This window comes from Paramormyrops kingsleyae, chromosome 17 (assembly GCF_048594095.1).
Source record: "Paramormyrops kingsleyae isolate MSU_618 chromosome 17, PKINGS_0.4, whole genome shotgun sequence".
Taxonomy (NCBI): domain Eukaryota; kingdom Metazoa; phylum Chordata; class Actinopteri; order Osteoglossiformes; family Mormyridae; genus Paramormyrops; species Paramormyrops kingsleyae.
Genome location: NC_132813.1, coordinates 8,048,412 through 8,064,862, shown reverse-complemented (window position 1 = coordinate 8,064,862; position 16,451 = coordinate 8,048,412). Strand labels below are relative to the sequence as shown.

General features: G+C 43.3%; 1 protein-coding gene across 1 annotated transcript in view; it reads left to right on the top strand.

The window, feature by feature from the left end:
- The first annotated feature begins 10,455 nt into the window (after positions 1-10,455).
- Positions 10,456-16,451, top strand: part of LOC111844841 (calmodulin regulator protein PCP4-like) — a 29,492-nt gene continuing 23,496 nt past the window's right edge. Inside the window, exon 1 of the mRNA XM_023813682.2 lies at positions 10,456-10,610. Coding sequence (XP_023669450.1) covers positions 10,602-10,610 — 9 coding nt within the window. The 5' untranslated portion in view covers positions 10,456-10,601. The remainder of the gene's footprint in view (positions 10,611-16,451) is intronic.

The window sequence follows — 16,451 nt, the reverse complement described above, 5'->3', positions numbered from 1 at the left end:
TTGTGGCGTGTCTTCAACTTGATCACGAAACGATTAATGGATAATGCTCGCGATTAGCGAAATGTACACCGCCCCCTCATCCCCCAGTCAGCAAAATATACCAAGGGGTTACACCCCCCTGCCCAGTTGGGAAAATATTACCCCATTGGCACCCCAGTAAACTCAGACGGTCTGGCTATGCCTCTAGGTAATGTAAAATCATAAGGCAGAAGGTAAAATCTTAAATGATAAATTATCTTCTGTATTTAGCACAAAATAGACTTGCCCTTTTTTCCAATATAGTCCACTGTCAGGACGATAGGTGTGGAGAATTAATTACCAGGTCTTTTCTATTGAATATTGATAGACCATCAGTAATGTTGCCTCTAACTCTGAAGCTTTTAAAGTTCTGTTTTCAGCTTTTTGTCTCTCTGGAATTCCACACCTCATAAGAGCCTGCTTGAAGCAACCATCAAGAAAGCATTTCCAATAACTGAATCGATTTCTTGATTGCAAGCTCTTCAGCCTGAGCAGTAATTAAACATTGACTTGCCTTGTTTTGAACCTTCTTGCACTCACAAAGCCAAGACGTCCTACCAGGTGCTGACCAGATCTTTCCAGATGTTCCAGATGCCCTTTAAATACCCTGCAGTGGGACACAGCTGAGCATAATTGGCTTAATTGAGCTGATGCTCATGCCTGATCCCCCATAGGAAAGTATGTAGCCTTACTGGCTATTTTTATTATAAAATGAAACATGGACATGAAAGATTTACTGAAAGAATATCATCACGGTGAAGTAAATGAATCTCTTCACATTCATGAGGGTTAGGGGGGGAAACACCTGCATAGGAGAAAGTCCGCAAATAATTCTTGGCCCCCCCAACCTAAACTCAAAACAGTCTGCTAGCCTGAACGATAACATAAAAGCCAATTTATTACCAATTTCTAAGCAAACGGTACTGTAAACTTTGCATGTCAAATTACATTGTCATTTCCATTTTACATAAAATACAAACCCTCTAAATTCTGCCCTTTTATGTACAAAGTTACTACTGCATACACTGGGATTATTAAATTATTAAATAATGTAATAATTATTAAAAATTCAAAATTAACGGCACAGAAGAGATTAAAAGACACTGTGAGAAACACAAAATTCCATGGTCACAAAGATAGCCATATTTATTTATTTATAATTTTCCAGTAATGTTTTTGGCTTGCGCATAATCTGCGGAAAGCTCTAAAAATATTTGCATTTGTGCAAACAACCAATACTGTGAATGTCCAATGCACAAACGTGAAGGGGTTACTGTATTAAAGTGAACGGAGGTGGCCGGTGTGACGTTCACTAGGACACTAGCTTGTTAAGTGTGAAACCACACAAAGCTTGGCAGGCGTCATACTACGCAAATAAAAAAAACAAGATGTTGGGCTGTGAAACTTACCAATGTTTTCGGCCTTTTGTCTATGATGGTATTTCTTTAAATGCATCCCCATAAGCTGTTTCAGAGGCTCTTTGGCAGAAATGAAAATGAAAATGGTCTCCCCACCTGGTCGTCAGGGACCCCCAGACCGTCCACGTTTTCACTCCCTCTCAACTCCCTACCAGACAGTCCAAATTTTGCACTGGTTGGGAAACACTGGTCTAGTAGTTGAGCCCCTTAGTGTGTCTTTTACTGCTGTGACCCTTGTTTTACAGCCCGGGACTGAGGTTTGCCATTTTTAACGAATAAGAAAAGACTAAAACAGAATGTTAGTGTGATTGCACAACCACAGGGAATACCTTTCATAAAGGCAATTTCAATAAGACCACACAAATTCGTTACACAAGAGATATGATTTCTCCACATAAAAATTCAGAAGTTTATTCAACAATATAACAGGGCAGGTTAAAACAAATATAAAATACATTAAAAGCCACTTAGGCCATTAAACAAAAATGAAAACGGAGCACCAAGGAGCAGCACTGGGCCTCACCGCGTCTGGCTGGAAAGAGGGCACCTTCCAGATGCTACACGCCACTCGTGAACACACCGCTCGTGGAAACCAGTGCAACACAAAAAACCCTCCACCTCATAAAACTCAGCCTGCCGCCCACTTTAACCCCCCCGCTCCGGTACAATAAAACACAAAACATTAAATAAACAAAAACAAAAGAAACTGCCCCATTGCTGACACACGACAGAAGCGGCAATATAAATTATTGCGATACTCCAAATTGCACCTTCGGAAGGGCCGTCAAACGAAGAGACGAAACTTCAATGTAGACAGAGCAGCAGAATCGCCAGGGACTGCAAGATGGAAACCAAGAGAGCAACAATCACTCCTGCTGCCACATGCAGCCGAACCTGCGAAACATAAAAACGAGAGAACATGCGACATTACACACCAGAGCACGCAATAAATGGCAGGATACGCTCACACATTCCCACCAACACGCTGAAACCACTGCCCTGAAAGCAGAGGGGAGGGGACACTGCAAGCTTCACAGGTTTGCTCACTAGGAGGAGAACAGCAGGCCAGAGACCAGGATTAAATTAGGCTTGCAACCCAGCAAGGCCTACCTCAGCAAACACCGTTACTGCAAAACGGAGGCACACAGCGACCGATATACCCTCAATGTGGCACAAGCTGCATGCGCTTAATGACGGACAAGTTGCCTTTGCTCACGCTGCCTTAAGCAGCTGCACAACCATGCCACCAGTATGAAAACTGAACTTCCCGGTACCACGTACACGTCAGCAAAACGGATCTCCTGAACGAGTTCTCCCCGGTCTTATATGACATCACCTAGCTCCACCCCCCCAATCTGAAAGCCAACCGACCAATAAACCCTAATTAGAGTACTTAGGTATGCACCTTCGTATGAGGAACAATACCCAGTACTTTGACCTGTCACATTAGCAATGTCAGAGTTACGCAAAATTGTGATCCCATGAGCAGTTTTTCCTGGTCTGCCTCCCAGATCTCTTTCAGTACCATATCTGTCAGCTAATGCTGCATCTCCCATCAGACTCTGGATTCAGGGACCAAATCCTACATCCTTCTGACTGCGAGTAAAAGCCGGGACCTGTCACGCTCCGCTCACCCCCCCAGTCAGCAAGGGAGCTGCTGTTAATCACGCAGTAAACACGAGATGCCGGGATGCTGTGAATGAAGGAGAGCTGCTCGAGGCGGCATCACTCAAGCCAATAGCCTTGCATATTCCCATCCATATACTAATGCTGACAGAGCAGATAGACTTGGTGGGTTTCTACGTCTAATACAATCGGTATTGATCATGGACCACCGGGGGAGGGTAAGATACATCTAGGCTCTACCATAATAAAGGGAATGTCCCCCATCAGCCAGACACCATCCATCCATCCATGCATTCTCCAAGAGTTTATCTAGTATGGGTCACAGGGAGTCTATTGCAGGCAATATAGGGCACAAAGTAGGGGAACAACCTGCCAATCCATTGCCAAGCACAACCATGTAATACAGCAGGTGTACTTTTCACCCAGAATTCTCCTGATCTAGATGACAGACCATAATTTTGCATTAATCACTATTATCTTTCATGCAGACTGCGGTCAAAAGACAACAGTGCTTTATATATACCCTCATGATATAGTCAGTCGCATTCAGTGCAGCATAACTAATATTTAATCTGTGCGTATCATGGAAGGTCATCTAAGGTCCTTTTGGGCAAGCTCTATAAATATTCCACGTGTTCCTGTTGGTCGCCTCAAGCTTCCACCGACACGAAAACCCCCCCACAAGGACACTGCACCTGATGAACTGTACTTTTTGGAGCACGATTCCATCCTATTTGCCAAGAATCAGATTTTCCCGTGCGAAACCCAGGAGACGGTCGCTGCACGATCTGCGAAGCCGCGGTGTCGTGCTCGGGTGTCAGAGAGCTGCCATTCCAGATGACGTTCCCCTCATCCCCCATTGCGTCTCAGTATGAAAGCCTCAGCTTTTGCTCTCAAGGCACGGAAGTGTCATTTATAGATGCTGACAGATGGAGCCGTGCTTTTGGAACGTATTAGAGCTTTGAGTTGCTGTGTGCATGCGCTGGTAAACTGTGTGCATAGTTTTTTTTCCTAGGTAATATGTTGTATTCATGGGTGCTCAAAACACAAGCTAAATTGTAGTAAATATGTATGCTGTAGCTGAGGTGTAAATGGAATCACACACCGGGTGGATGAGTAGAATCCCAGAAGAGGCAGTTTTTATTGAACGGATAAAGAATGGGTGAATTCGGGGACAGGAGAGGAGTTGGAGGAAAAAGGGGTTTAAGGGTGGGGGTCAGGTGAGGAGACGAGGGGTTCCTGGGGTTACTGGAGAAGACCGTTGGCGTCCTGACTAAAAATGAGAAGAGGGAGACGAGGATGAATGGCTTTGGGTCATCTTTAAAGGACTAAGGTAAGCTGGATACCATCCAGAAAAAAGGAATTTTAACTGGACATTTGTCAGGTCAACAGTAATGTTCAGTTTGATGACCTGGCATGATCGAGGCAGGTGTTTCAAAGAGGCCACCGATGCTGGAATCCACTAGCAGCTGCTGTGATGAGTCATCTCCAGCTGTGCCTAGATCTGGGAATGGTCTGAGGCTGCGTCCTGGCCAGCTATCAATGCAGTGACAGTGAAGTAGTTACGGGCAGCCGCTGTTCTTTGGTCGGAGTAAAATGTAGGGCACCATTTCGCCATAAATGCAGAATCCTATGCACAGTGTTATAAAGTTTGTTTTTGATGATCCGACACCAGAAGAGAATGATCACTATGAATGCGTGTTTAATCCAAGCATAAATGGTATGTTATATGACTGCAAGTCATAAAACAGTTATTAATATCATAATCACATAATCTGGTAATGACTGGCCGTGAGCAGCATCGACAGCAGTAATTCAAGAGAGAGGCCTCCCTGATCACCAAACTGAAGAGTATTTGCACTGCGCAACCAATTTCCTCTGGGCACAATGTTGGGAAATTAAACACACATTCATGCAGACTCCTGGCCAGGCGAAAGACAGACTTGTTTAATTATACAAGTCGCATTAATATTTAAAAACACACTAAATTACTAATGAGTATTAGGCCTGGAAACAATTGCAAAGTAAAAGCTGAATTTACGACACGTTATGCAATCGGATGACGGATCTGAAGAGTTACATAAATAACTGAATGGGCTTATATAAATAGCTCTTTAAAAGTACCGTATGTGCTTTAATATTTACGATGCGATGAAAATGAAAAGCTGAACATTGCCGTACGGGGAGCAGATTTTATGGGTCTCATACTGGAACCAGTCATGCATCCCATGAATGAATTTTGATGCAACAGGACTGGGTGTTAATGGTCAGCGGTTGTTAATGTAATTGGCGTACACATGCTGATATGCGTTCATCAGTGAGCATCTGCCAAAAAAAAAATCCTACCGGCTCGAGTGGTGGGGAGGGGGGGTGGGATATGAAAGTGAGCGACTGGGCACTATTAAATTCTAAAAGAAAGAGAGCAAAATAATGAAAGCGAGCGGCACAGACAAGCAGGCAGGTCTTAAAATAGCACCAACAGCCCCTGTTCGCTCCTCCTGGGCCGAGAAGGCTGATGGGCTTTTCCCCGCATGAGATTTCATTATGCAGCTGTCTTTGCTTGCCGGCTGAGGGGGATTCTCGCTGGATTAAATGGAGCTGCCTGTCAGGACCATAAAACAAGGGGTGCATGCTGGAGCCCATTCTACGTGGCATTGTTGCCGCACCATTACGATGCTGCATTTTTATTTATTTATTTTTTTTACATGCATTGCCCTGGGGCCCGGCGGGCTAGCAGGATAATCATAAAGCTCGACGCCAACAGCTTCAGATTCAGGTGGCGTGGGTGTAACTCCCAGCATGCACTGCAACCTTTATGACGTCGTGGGAGAGGTTGTGCCTGGATTCCTCTGATTTGACAGCTGCTGGATGCAGTGTCTGTTGGGATGCGAACTAGCAACCAGCTGATTTCAGGACTGAACGTATGTGAAGTGAGACTGGTGTCCCATAAAACTGAAGGGGGATTTGTAGGCCACGGATGTTCGAGCTACGCTCAGGGTCAAGGTGACTGCAAAATGGGATCGTGGGTACAGCTGTTTTGAAATGTCTGGCTGTTCTGGAATTTTGGGTGTCCTCAAATCACTTTTGGCCCAGATCCAGCACAGGGCTGTGATCCACAGGCAGGATTTAAAAATAGCACTCTATTTCCCACGAACGAGTGCCGAAAATGCTCGGTCAATACACCTGCGCATCGCCGGAGAAGGGTGATGACGATCCAGCATTTTTCAACAGCGCTCTCCCAAAATTTACTGAATGTAAATGCCCGAATCGGAGGTAAGCTGTTTTCCAGGTCTGAGGCAAGAGAAGCCTAATCATCGGCAACTGTGCGGTTAATCACAAAAGATAATTCTGGCTTTTAATACTGTGTCTGTCCATATAAAAAGTGAAGTGTGTGTGATAATTATGTATCAATTATTAAAGCACGGAGAGGCCTAGCGGTGCAGTGCTTTGCAATGATGCCTCACACCTCTGGAACCTGGATTCAAATCTCTGCCAGGGTTCCATGTCTTCAGTTATCAAATAGTGAGTGAGCGGTGTGTGAGTGAGCGGTTTGTGAGTGAGCGGTGTGTGAGTGAGCGGTGTGTGAGTGAATGGTGTGTGAGTGAATGGTGTGTGAGTATGCCATGCAATGGGTTCCCTGCCAGTAGCTTCCAGGATAGGCTCCAGACCCCCCTCACAACCTTGAACAGGGCAAGCAGGTACAGAAAATGGGTGGATGGACAGACATTAAAGTAGTTAACAAAATGCACTCCTGATATTATCTCCCTCTCTTCGGTTTCATAATGTTATTGAATCACGTTGAAGGCTATACTTAAAAGGAGGGTTAAGTGCCAAGGCCTAATTGACTGTGTGTATTAAACTATTATCAGAAGCAATCCAAATTAATTGATACAAATGGTAATAAGAGATAGCTGCTAAGTATTGAATGTAACCTGTGTGAGTTTCCCAGCTTTGCCCTTCATCAAGTCTGCTGTAATTTTGACTTCTATTTAAAGGGGTTATACATTGCAAATCCGCATCAAAATCGCATGTTTCCGATCAACCAACACAGCAGTAACAGAACGCAGAATGTGCTTAACACTACCTATTCTGAGAAAGCTTTTTGTCATTTTTTTCCTGAACACCAAGACAAAATGTAGAGATCTGGCCTTGTGTGACACATCAGAAATCAGGTCACTGCTGACAAAAAAAAATCTTAATTGTGCCTCTCACCTAATTTCTTGTTTCCTCATTTGGCTCTTGTCTTGCACATGCTTAGGATTCCTGGACTTGAAACTGGAGGTTCATGCTCCACGGTGCACAGCTTGAGTTAAAAAAGCATTTGCAGAGTGGGGGCAGTGGACCGGGGGCGGGGGTGGGTCGGTGCTATACAGTGGGCAGCTGCCGGTGCGCAGTGAAGCACCGATTTGCACGTCATTGTATAACAATTTCATGCCTCACAGGATATGAGCGTTCTGCTTAAGGCTGAGCAGTAAACAGCGACATACGAATTGTACAGCCCCTGGTTCGAATCCAAGCTGTTTTTTTATGTGAAGGTAACTGGGATTAGGAGTCAGCCTGTCTAAACCAAACATATTCCGCCACAGCCTTCCTCCTGAATAAAAATGCAATTCTTCTGTACTGAGCATTTCTAAGCTTGTTTTTAATTCCAAATGCTTACATAATAATTGACCACCTACCTTCAAAAAGGCCACTAGTATTCTTTATTGCACAGGGTAAAAGCACATACAGTATAATGAAACTGAAGTTAATGTCTTAAATAACTGAAGAGTAGCACTGCTCTTTCTTGAACATTGCAGCCATGTAAATCACTCTCTTCTTCCAGCCTTTGCTGCTTTCACAGTTTACAGTAATCTTTGATTCCCTTGACTTCCAATCCCAGTATCAGAACAGAGGAACATCTGGAGAAAAAAAACATATTTGTGGTGCATCATTCTTACAAGCTACTCCTGCAAATTAATTCCTGGATTTATTACAAACCTATGCCTTCCCGAGGGCTGCAGAAGGAGGTCCTGTTGTACATTCGCCGGCAAATTATTTACGGCTCCGGTGCGGGGGGGGGGGGGGGTTGCGCCGATGGAGATAATAAGAGAAAAAAAAAAAATAATAAATAACAACTATTTATGGTCTGAAGCTGGTGCAGCTTCCCACAGCTCTTGTATTAAAGATGAGATTGATGCAGAAGTGTACATGTATGAGCCTGGAGAGCCAATGGAAGGCCTTCTTTCCATCTCATCCCTGTGAATATACAATACTGATCTTTGGCAGCCCAGACGCAGCCCTGACTGTGACAAGCACTGGAGTGTGAGATCTCAAACAGCCTGATTAGATTACACAAATACTCTCTGCATTTCCCATCCAACCCCAGCAAAAAAAGACATATACTGACACGAATATGCAATGGATCTCTATAAAGGACGATTCTTTGGTTTAGTTCCTACACTTCTACATCATTCTGTGAAGCCCACCTGCCTCAGTTTACATGGGGGGGTAGGGAACCTGATCCATGGAGGGCCGGTGCGGGTTTTTGGCATGAGCTCTCAATCAGCCAATAATAAAGCAGTGGTTCACAACTCCAGTCCTGGGGACCCATTCTTATTGGTTGATTGAAAGGTCATCCCAAAAACCTGCACCCACAGCGGCCCTCCATGGGTCAGATTCTCCACCCCTGGTATATATGGAAGATGCAATATAAATAGCCAGTATGGAAGACAGCCAATTAACTTATAATTCTTGTTAATAATATGTATGAAAGGGCATAACATTTACTAATATTCAAAGTACATCACAAATGGCTATTTTTATATATAGCTGGGTTATATATGTGAGTAAAGTAATTTTTCCCATGATGAAGCTCACATAAGGTATACAAGGAAAACCTTTTTTTGGAATCTTGTTCTGCAACTTCAATGTCTCCCGCATAAGGAAACTGCCAAGTCTGATGGAACAGATCTGCAGATCTGTTGATCTCAGCCGATTCTCAGGTCCCATGGCTGTGTACGAACATGGGGGGCAGGTGTACGGGTAATGAGGGTGAGGGGCAGCTTGCCGAATTCTCCCATGCCGACCGTGCTGCGTGGCTCTGGATTGGGGGACCGGACGAGAGGGCAGGCCCAAGGAGGGCAGGCCCTAGGAGGGCCTTAAAATCAGCCCGTTACTCACAATGGATTTAACAGGTGTCATGAATCCAGAGGGAAGCCCCCTCAATATTGGTTCCTGACATTGGTTGATTTGACTGTTACCAAGTGAAAGATGTTCCCCTAACCTGACTGCTTTAATGGGCAACACACTGCTTAATAGTGTATTCTCAGAGCTCGATGGTGTGTCTCCTGTCACGAACTCACCCAGTCCATGTTCTGGATAAGTGGTTTGAAGATTGACAGGATTCATATTTCAACCAACACATCACTTTCAAGATCCTCTTCTTAGACACTTGGTTAATGTTAACAAAAGCAAAGTATTACTGCAATGACATATATGGAGCACAGTCGCTGTCCAGTGTGATTTACAGGTACTGTCAATCTGATTCTCACTTGTTAATAAACGTAATTCCAAGGTACAAGACCAAGTGATTTATATTTACTGATTTTATTTATTGTCAGATGCACTATATGTTGTTTCAAACATGTTACGTGATGTCTTTTTTTATGCAATATAAGACACCCCCTTGTTTTGGAGACGATCTCGGAAAGCTCATAAATATTTTAAAGTACCTCCTATCCCATTTTGGAGAAGTCTGCAAATGACAAATAACAGTGAACCGCCAACAGAAGAATTAGCTTTTTCCACAGGCTGGAAGTAATTATTCTACACGCGGCGCAGAAAATGCATTCAGCTCTTTAAATAATTAGCACAAAGACGGTGAAATTACATCAAGCATCACATGAAAAGACTCCGCCGATGTAGGCGCAGAAACACACACCCACGCACATGCAGAAATGTGTCATGCTTTTATGATAAAACGGCTGTCTTAGTACCGTGCATGAATTACGCTTGAATAGTACGGGATCGTTATTCACGTTATTCCAGCCTCGATAGAGGTTTAATCTAAATAAAAATGTAACATTTATCATGCTTTCAGATGGATTACGAGAAGAGATTTTTACGTTTTCGAGTTTAACAATGATTTTTATTGATGACTTTATATGCTGTGGGTTTTGTAGCACTGGTAATAAATAATTAGGCATTTTCCCCCTAATCTGTTTTATGCTTCACCGTCTTCTAAAAGTATCCACGATTTTTTTAGACCCGGAACCCTGTGCAGAAGGGAAGAGTGCAGCCTCTCCGATCTGAATGGTAACAGGTTCACATGCTTTATGAATATTTCAGAGCGCTGGGTGGTGACTTGTGAGACAAATGCGCCGACAGCATTCCTATTGGTTTAGTGGAAACGTGATGACATTGAGGAGTGTGGTCTTAATACTTTATAAAGCTCCCCCCATTTGTGGCCAAGCACTGTGAAAAAGACGACTGTTAATTCCTGATTGGCAATAACAAGCGCTGGGAAAAGTCGACACCTCGCGTTACTGCTCCGCAAAAATGAGTGAGGTAGGTCACGCTATGAATGTCGCGAAGGTGATCATCATCATCACCTTCAACACTATTATTAAGAGTTTACACCTGACGCGTCATTGTAATGATTTGTAAAACAAATGCTGCACGGTGTATATTTTGTGCATTTTCCCATTAATGGGCATCCCGATGTATCTTTCTTCGGCCGCTGTTGTGTTTTTTAAGTGACTGTCAAATTGATCAAGTTCAAGTTGGCCAATCATCAGTTTGGTGGGTATTACCGTACGGCGCTCTGCGGTATCTAAGTGCGGCACAGTGACAGATAGCGTGCAACTCCGGTACATCCTGGAGGATCCTGCTCTTCCTACTCTTTATAACTGTAAAGGCGATCATCTCTCCATCTTTTGTCTGACACCCGAAAGGATTCATGTTTTCCTGCTCCGGAAAGTAGGAATATTACGGAGGGAAAGACATATCAACAAAATTTGCAGACTGAGCGGTTTACTTGTTTACATATTTGTGTGAATTCGCTGTAAGCTGGATTTTAGGTATGATACGTATGATAGGTATGATCTAAATGTTTAGACGTATGTTTAATATATAGATGATGTCTATTTATGGAGCGTGAGGATTGCGGAAGGCAGTGTTATAGACTCAGGAACCTTGTCGTATATCAGGCTTTTTAATTTTAACTGTTATTTAATTGGTAACGAAACTATTTCGTTTGGAGATAATAAATGTGTGTTCTTTAACAAGATGAAGGTATTGGAGGATCGTGAAATCGCTACTGCGGTAATACCTCATGAGGTAAATTGATATTGTGTTTATTTCACTAGTTTATCGCCTTGTCTAACTAAAATTTCTTTCAACGTAAGGCTTATAAATTAACCTTTAGGCAATCGTTGAGGGGAACACTGGTTTATATACGTTTTAACTGATATTCGTCTTAACTGATTGATGACAAAGTTTTTTAAATAAAAACGGAACCTCAAATCCTTGGGCTGGAAATGGTCATTTTACAGGTTGTAATGGAAAACTGCCTGTTATTCACCACACACTGCACACTGTTTCCCTGATAGAGATGTCCCAGACATAATTGACCTAGAAGTTCCCACGACTGTAGTGCAAACAAAAAAAAGATCATACTGTTTATTTAAGTGCTTTATAGTTTTATAATTGCTATATATTTTCATGTTCAGTCTCAATCCGGATGTGTAATGGTTCACTATCTTCATTTGCTGCTTGACTTTATGGGCAGTGTGCAAAAAGTGATGTGGATATTGTAATGGTGATCAGTGTTTCTCAGAAACTGTCACTCTATATCTAAATTTGCTCACCGTTGCACAAAGGTGAGCCAGGGCTAATATGGGCTTGGCATATATGCTGTTAAGGGGTTGTTGGGCTAAGAGGACTGGTACAAATCTGTAGCCTGTCCCTGAGTTCTGTTTGCTGAGCTGCTGCGTGAGCAATCAGGGACATCCCAGGATGTGTGGTGGGGGGGGCATGTTTTAGATGACCCAATGGGGGTGCCGCTGCTCTGCCCTGGAGCGGTGCTTTATACCATGTCGGGATTCTGCAGTACGCAGGATTTGGCGTGTGGTGTCCTGAGTGTGAGTGTGTCCTTGGAGGAGGTGTCTTTCCAAACAAAGTTTTTAAACCAAGGTTTGATGGATGTCTCTTCAGACCGCCCACTTGCTAGTCAGCATCCAATCAAAAACTGGCAGACCTGACCAATCCTGTGTCACCTGTAAGGAGTGTGCCTCCATTACCCACTCACCACCTCTATACTTTTCACTGACAGTGTAATGATTGCGGGGGGTGTCTACTAAACTGCCAGATTTTTACAAGACATTAATGCTTGGATATTGATATCAGAAAAGCATTATGGAAGAAGTGTGGGGAAGAGAACGACTGGGGCTCTCGCCCACAAGATGTTAGGGGCTTCTGCATGGACTGGCTCTTGGCCAGTTTCTCACAGAGTTCAGGTCCCGACTCGGAGCCTACTGTGCCAGCAGGTTATCCTATGCAATGGGCAGGTGTCTACAAGGTTGGAAATACCCAACAATGCAAATCTCCCCTTGCCTTGGTGTTCAGCTCATAATTCGGCAAGTTGCGGGCGGATGTGTTCCAACTTGGTCGTTCCGCTGCACCATAAACAGTCTTCTTTGCACCTGGACTGTATCGAATGACAGCAGCTTGTGTTTATACTACATTTTAATGATTTGTAGCACAACTGCTGAATGCTGGTACTTTGTACTTACGTGTCATATTTATCAGGTTTAAATTGGCCAAGCATCAGTTTGGTACATATTACTGTACAGCAAATCATTACTGTGCAGTTTTAATTTAGTGTTATTCTTTTTGAAGCTTGGCTTTCTATTAAAATAGTACCAGTGTATTTTGGCATGTGGAGAATTTGCAGTCATTTTTCAAGGTAAAGAGTGTTTCTGGGTTGCTTTTCCCCAACGTGCAAAACAGTCTTGACTAATGTGTAGCCAATTGCACCATCAATCATAGCCGGACATCGCCTGTGACTTTTTCCCTGCCCTCTGTTACCAACTGGTACCCCGGCTAAGGGATGAAGACAGATGTGTTAGGTGGGAAATTTGCAGCTACACGAAACTCTTCACATCACATCCAGTTTTCTGAATTATGGAAATTGAGCTCTTGGTTTGACTTTTTGGACAAAACCAGGAATCAGTTGTTGAAACAGTTTTCAGAGATTGTCTGGCATCTGGCGTAAGTGTCCACATTATTGTACCCGGATACAGGAGCTCCCCTGGGGATTCAACCCGCTAACCTTCCGGAAAAAAATCTAAAAACTCTTTCTTTTAAACAGACGGCTGTCTAAATAATACAATAGAACTTGTAAGCTAAAGTGAGTTTTCCATTTCTTTTTCCAAATGACTTTTTAGTGAATGCCCTGTTAGGTCAAACAGATTCATTGCTTTACTGTTGGAATACAAGCCAGTTCAGTTTTTCCTCCACAATGTAGTGAAGAACAATGCCTGAATACCATCTGAGAAACCATCTGCTTAAATCCACCTACTCCATCCAAACTTCTCACTCTGTGGATTAAAATAATAATAATAATAATCCCAGTGAGTTTCATTTTGGGAATGTTTTTTTTTCCACTGACTCACTGAAAATGCATAATGATGCAGCTAAATTTGCCAGGTATAATGATGAGGAGGAAGGAGGGAGAGCGAATGAAATGATTGTAATGATAGGATCCGCAGTCGTGGTCGAAATAAAGAAGCACAGTGGGCACAGTGGAAGTTCTGGGCTGGATGCTGGATCTGGATTCATCCAGAGGTAACACCAGGATTCAGTTTGTAGTGCACAAGTGAGACAGTGAGCTCACCTGTCACGTCCGGTCTATAAAAAGGAAAAAAACATTGCAGACACAAGCATGAGACAGTCATATAATGTTGTTTCCTGAGACCGTGTTTTTGCTGTTAAGATCAAGCTTGCTTAAAATGGCCAGGATCTACCTATTGGCTAAGATTCTACGTTTAAATTTGACATGTAATTAAATAATTTGGGCTGTTTAGTAAGACTAAACTTTAAAACCATTATTAATAGATGTCCGCAAGTTACAAATTCAGCTTTTAACTTGTTTTTGTTTGTTCTCTCAAACCTAAATGAAAATTTTACAGTTAATAAATGCGGAATCAAATTTGTTTGAAACATTTATTTATATGACTTTGATCGTTCGGCCTTATGTAAATGAAGGCATAAATTAAGATGTGTTAGCCTCAGATCGATTGGAAACAAGTGAAACTGAATTTGGAAGAAATGTGAAAAATTCCATTTGGTAGCAACTGACTCACTGCAGTCGAACAACTGCAGACCGGCGTCTGTGGAGCTCATTGTGTTGGATTGGCTTTAAGGGTTATGTTAATGTACAAAATGGCTGTTGATTTAAGTTGTGTTTTTAATCTCCAGGGTTTAAACTGCGTCTCAGTGATGTGTACTATAATACAGTATAATACAGTAATGTGTACTACGCCCCGCGTTTAAAAAATGTACATATTCTTTATTCAGCAGGTGCTTTGGGCCAAAGGGAAGCACACGGCTAGTTATTCTTTATTCAGTTCAATCTTCCAAAGGCTGGCGAAAGTTTTCCCTTTGCAATGAAAAAAAGCAATTGAAATACAGAGAAAAAAAATTCCTACCAAGGATTATTTTGAAGATTAATAATAAGATTAATAATAAGATTAATAATACCCCAGTTTGTCTGTATTTCTCCTAGTTATCATGAGACAATGTTTCTCAAAGACTGATTTTGCCGTAAGGGGGAGGGGGAAAGTTAGGACGATTCCAAGGGCCCCTGAGTGACAGGGAGCCCTAAAAATTTTAAAACATAATTAGATTGGTTTGGGGGCCCAATATGATATGCTTTCATGGGCCCCAAAATCTCTAGCAGCACCCCTCTTCCTGGCTGCCTTCAGGAATAAATTCCCTCGCACACGCAAAAGCAAATGCAAGCACATGCGTGATCAGTCTTGGGTAGACGCTTAAAGTCTGAGTGGGCGGTGTGAGGCTAAGCAATTCCCTCAGAGTGAACTGTACATGATCAATAAATGCCCCCCCCTGCCTTCAGCAGGAGACTCTAAGAGACATTAATTTGCAGACTGTCCTTTTCTAGGTTTCCATACTGAATCAGCAAAATGACCGGGCACCTTCCGTGACGATGACATTCTGGTGGCGTAAAAGACATTATTCACTTTTTTTCCCTCCTATTGGAAAAACAAATGTAATTCCCAAATAGCAGAATCCTGATGCTTCCCAAATAAGGGGTGAAAAGGAGACAGGATGTTACCATGGAATATATAGGAACCCATTTACTGAACCCTTGTGTTCATGAGGAATGATGTTTGTAAGTTTATTGTGCACATAAGTCAGCAAGATTTCTGCCATAACGTGGTGCAGATTAAAACTGTATTTTTTCGCAGGAGTAGTTTTACAATCCGGTTGGTCTGGATCGTGGTTTCACCTGCAAATCTTCACTGATAAACACATCTCACGGCTTCTGGAGAATCCCCCCTACCCCCCATCTGTGCCGAGCCCCGGCACAGAGGCGCCGTGCAAAACGCCGGGGAAAAAAATGTCTGGCATTTGTAACGGAAGATCATTAAAATAAAGGTAAACACAGACTTCCTAATGCGGGAGCTCGGAGGATTTTCCATGCTTTCAAACATAATCAGGGCACATACATCTGCAGATTTCTTTTTTTTTCCATTGCTGCCTTACAGACGTTGCAGACAGCCTGCAGTGATTATCCTGTAAAATCCTATTGTGTGCTCGGGTAGCTTGGTGAAGCCTCTTATTAACAGACATGATAGCTTTCCGGGTGCTAGCAGGGCAACGTGAGGTCCTGTGTATTTCAGCGACGGCCTATAAAGTCTTCAGTAATATGAAGCATTGGCTTATAAAAACATTGTCAGGATGGCCTTTGAGTCACGGACCTCCCGAGTGAGTCCCGTCTCTGGTGTGTCTAAATCCTGCTGACTGCAGCTCCGTCAGCAGTGCCCTTGGCATCACGATCGCTTTATCACCCGCCCACTTTTCCGATTTAGGGTGGAGGCACAACAGAATCCCAGGTGGCAGGAGAAATCAATCCCGGTGCCGGTCTGGCCCCTGTCCCTCTCCCGCAGGGCCGGCTGGTCCGCCTAAGCGTAAGGACCACTGAGACGTAAAGCGCCTGGCTTGGCCCCAAGTGAAGTGATGTCATGAAATGGGACGGGGCCTCATTTCTTCTTTTTTTTTGCAAACCGCTGATCTGTGATGTCTAGCGGTTTGCCGGTGTCGCCCGGTTCAGAGCAGGACTGGGAATCAGGTTTGTGTTGAGCCAGAGCTGAACTATAAAAATCA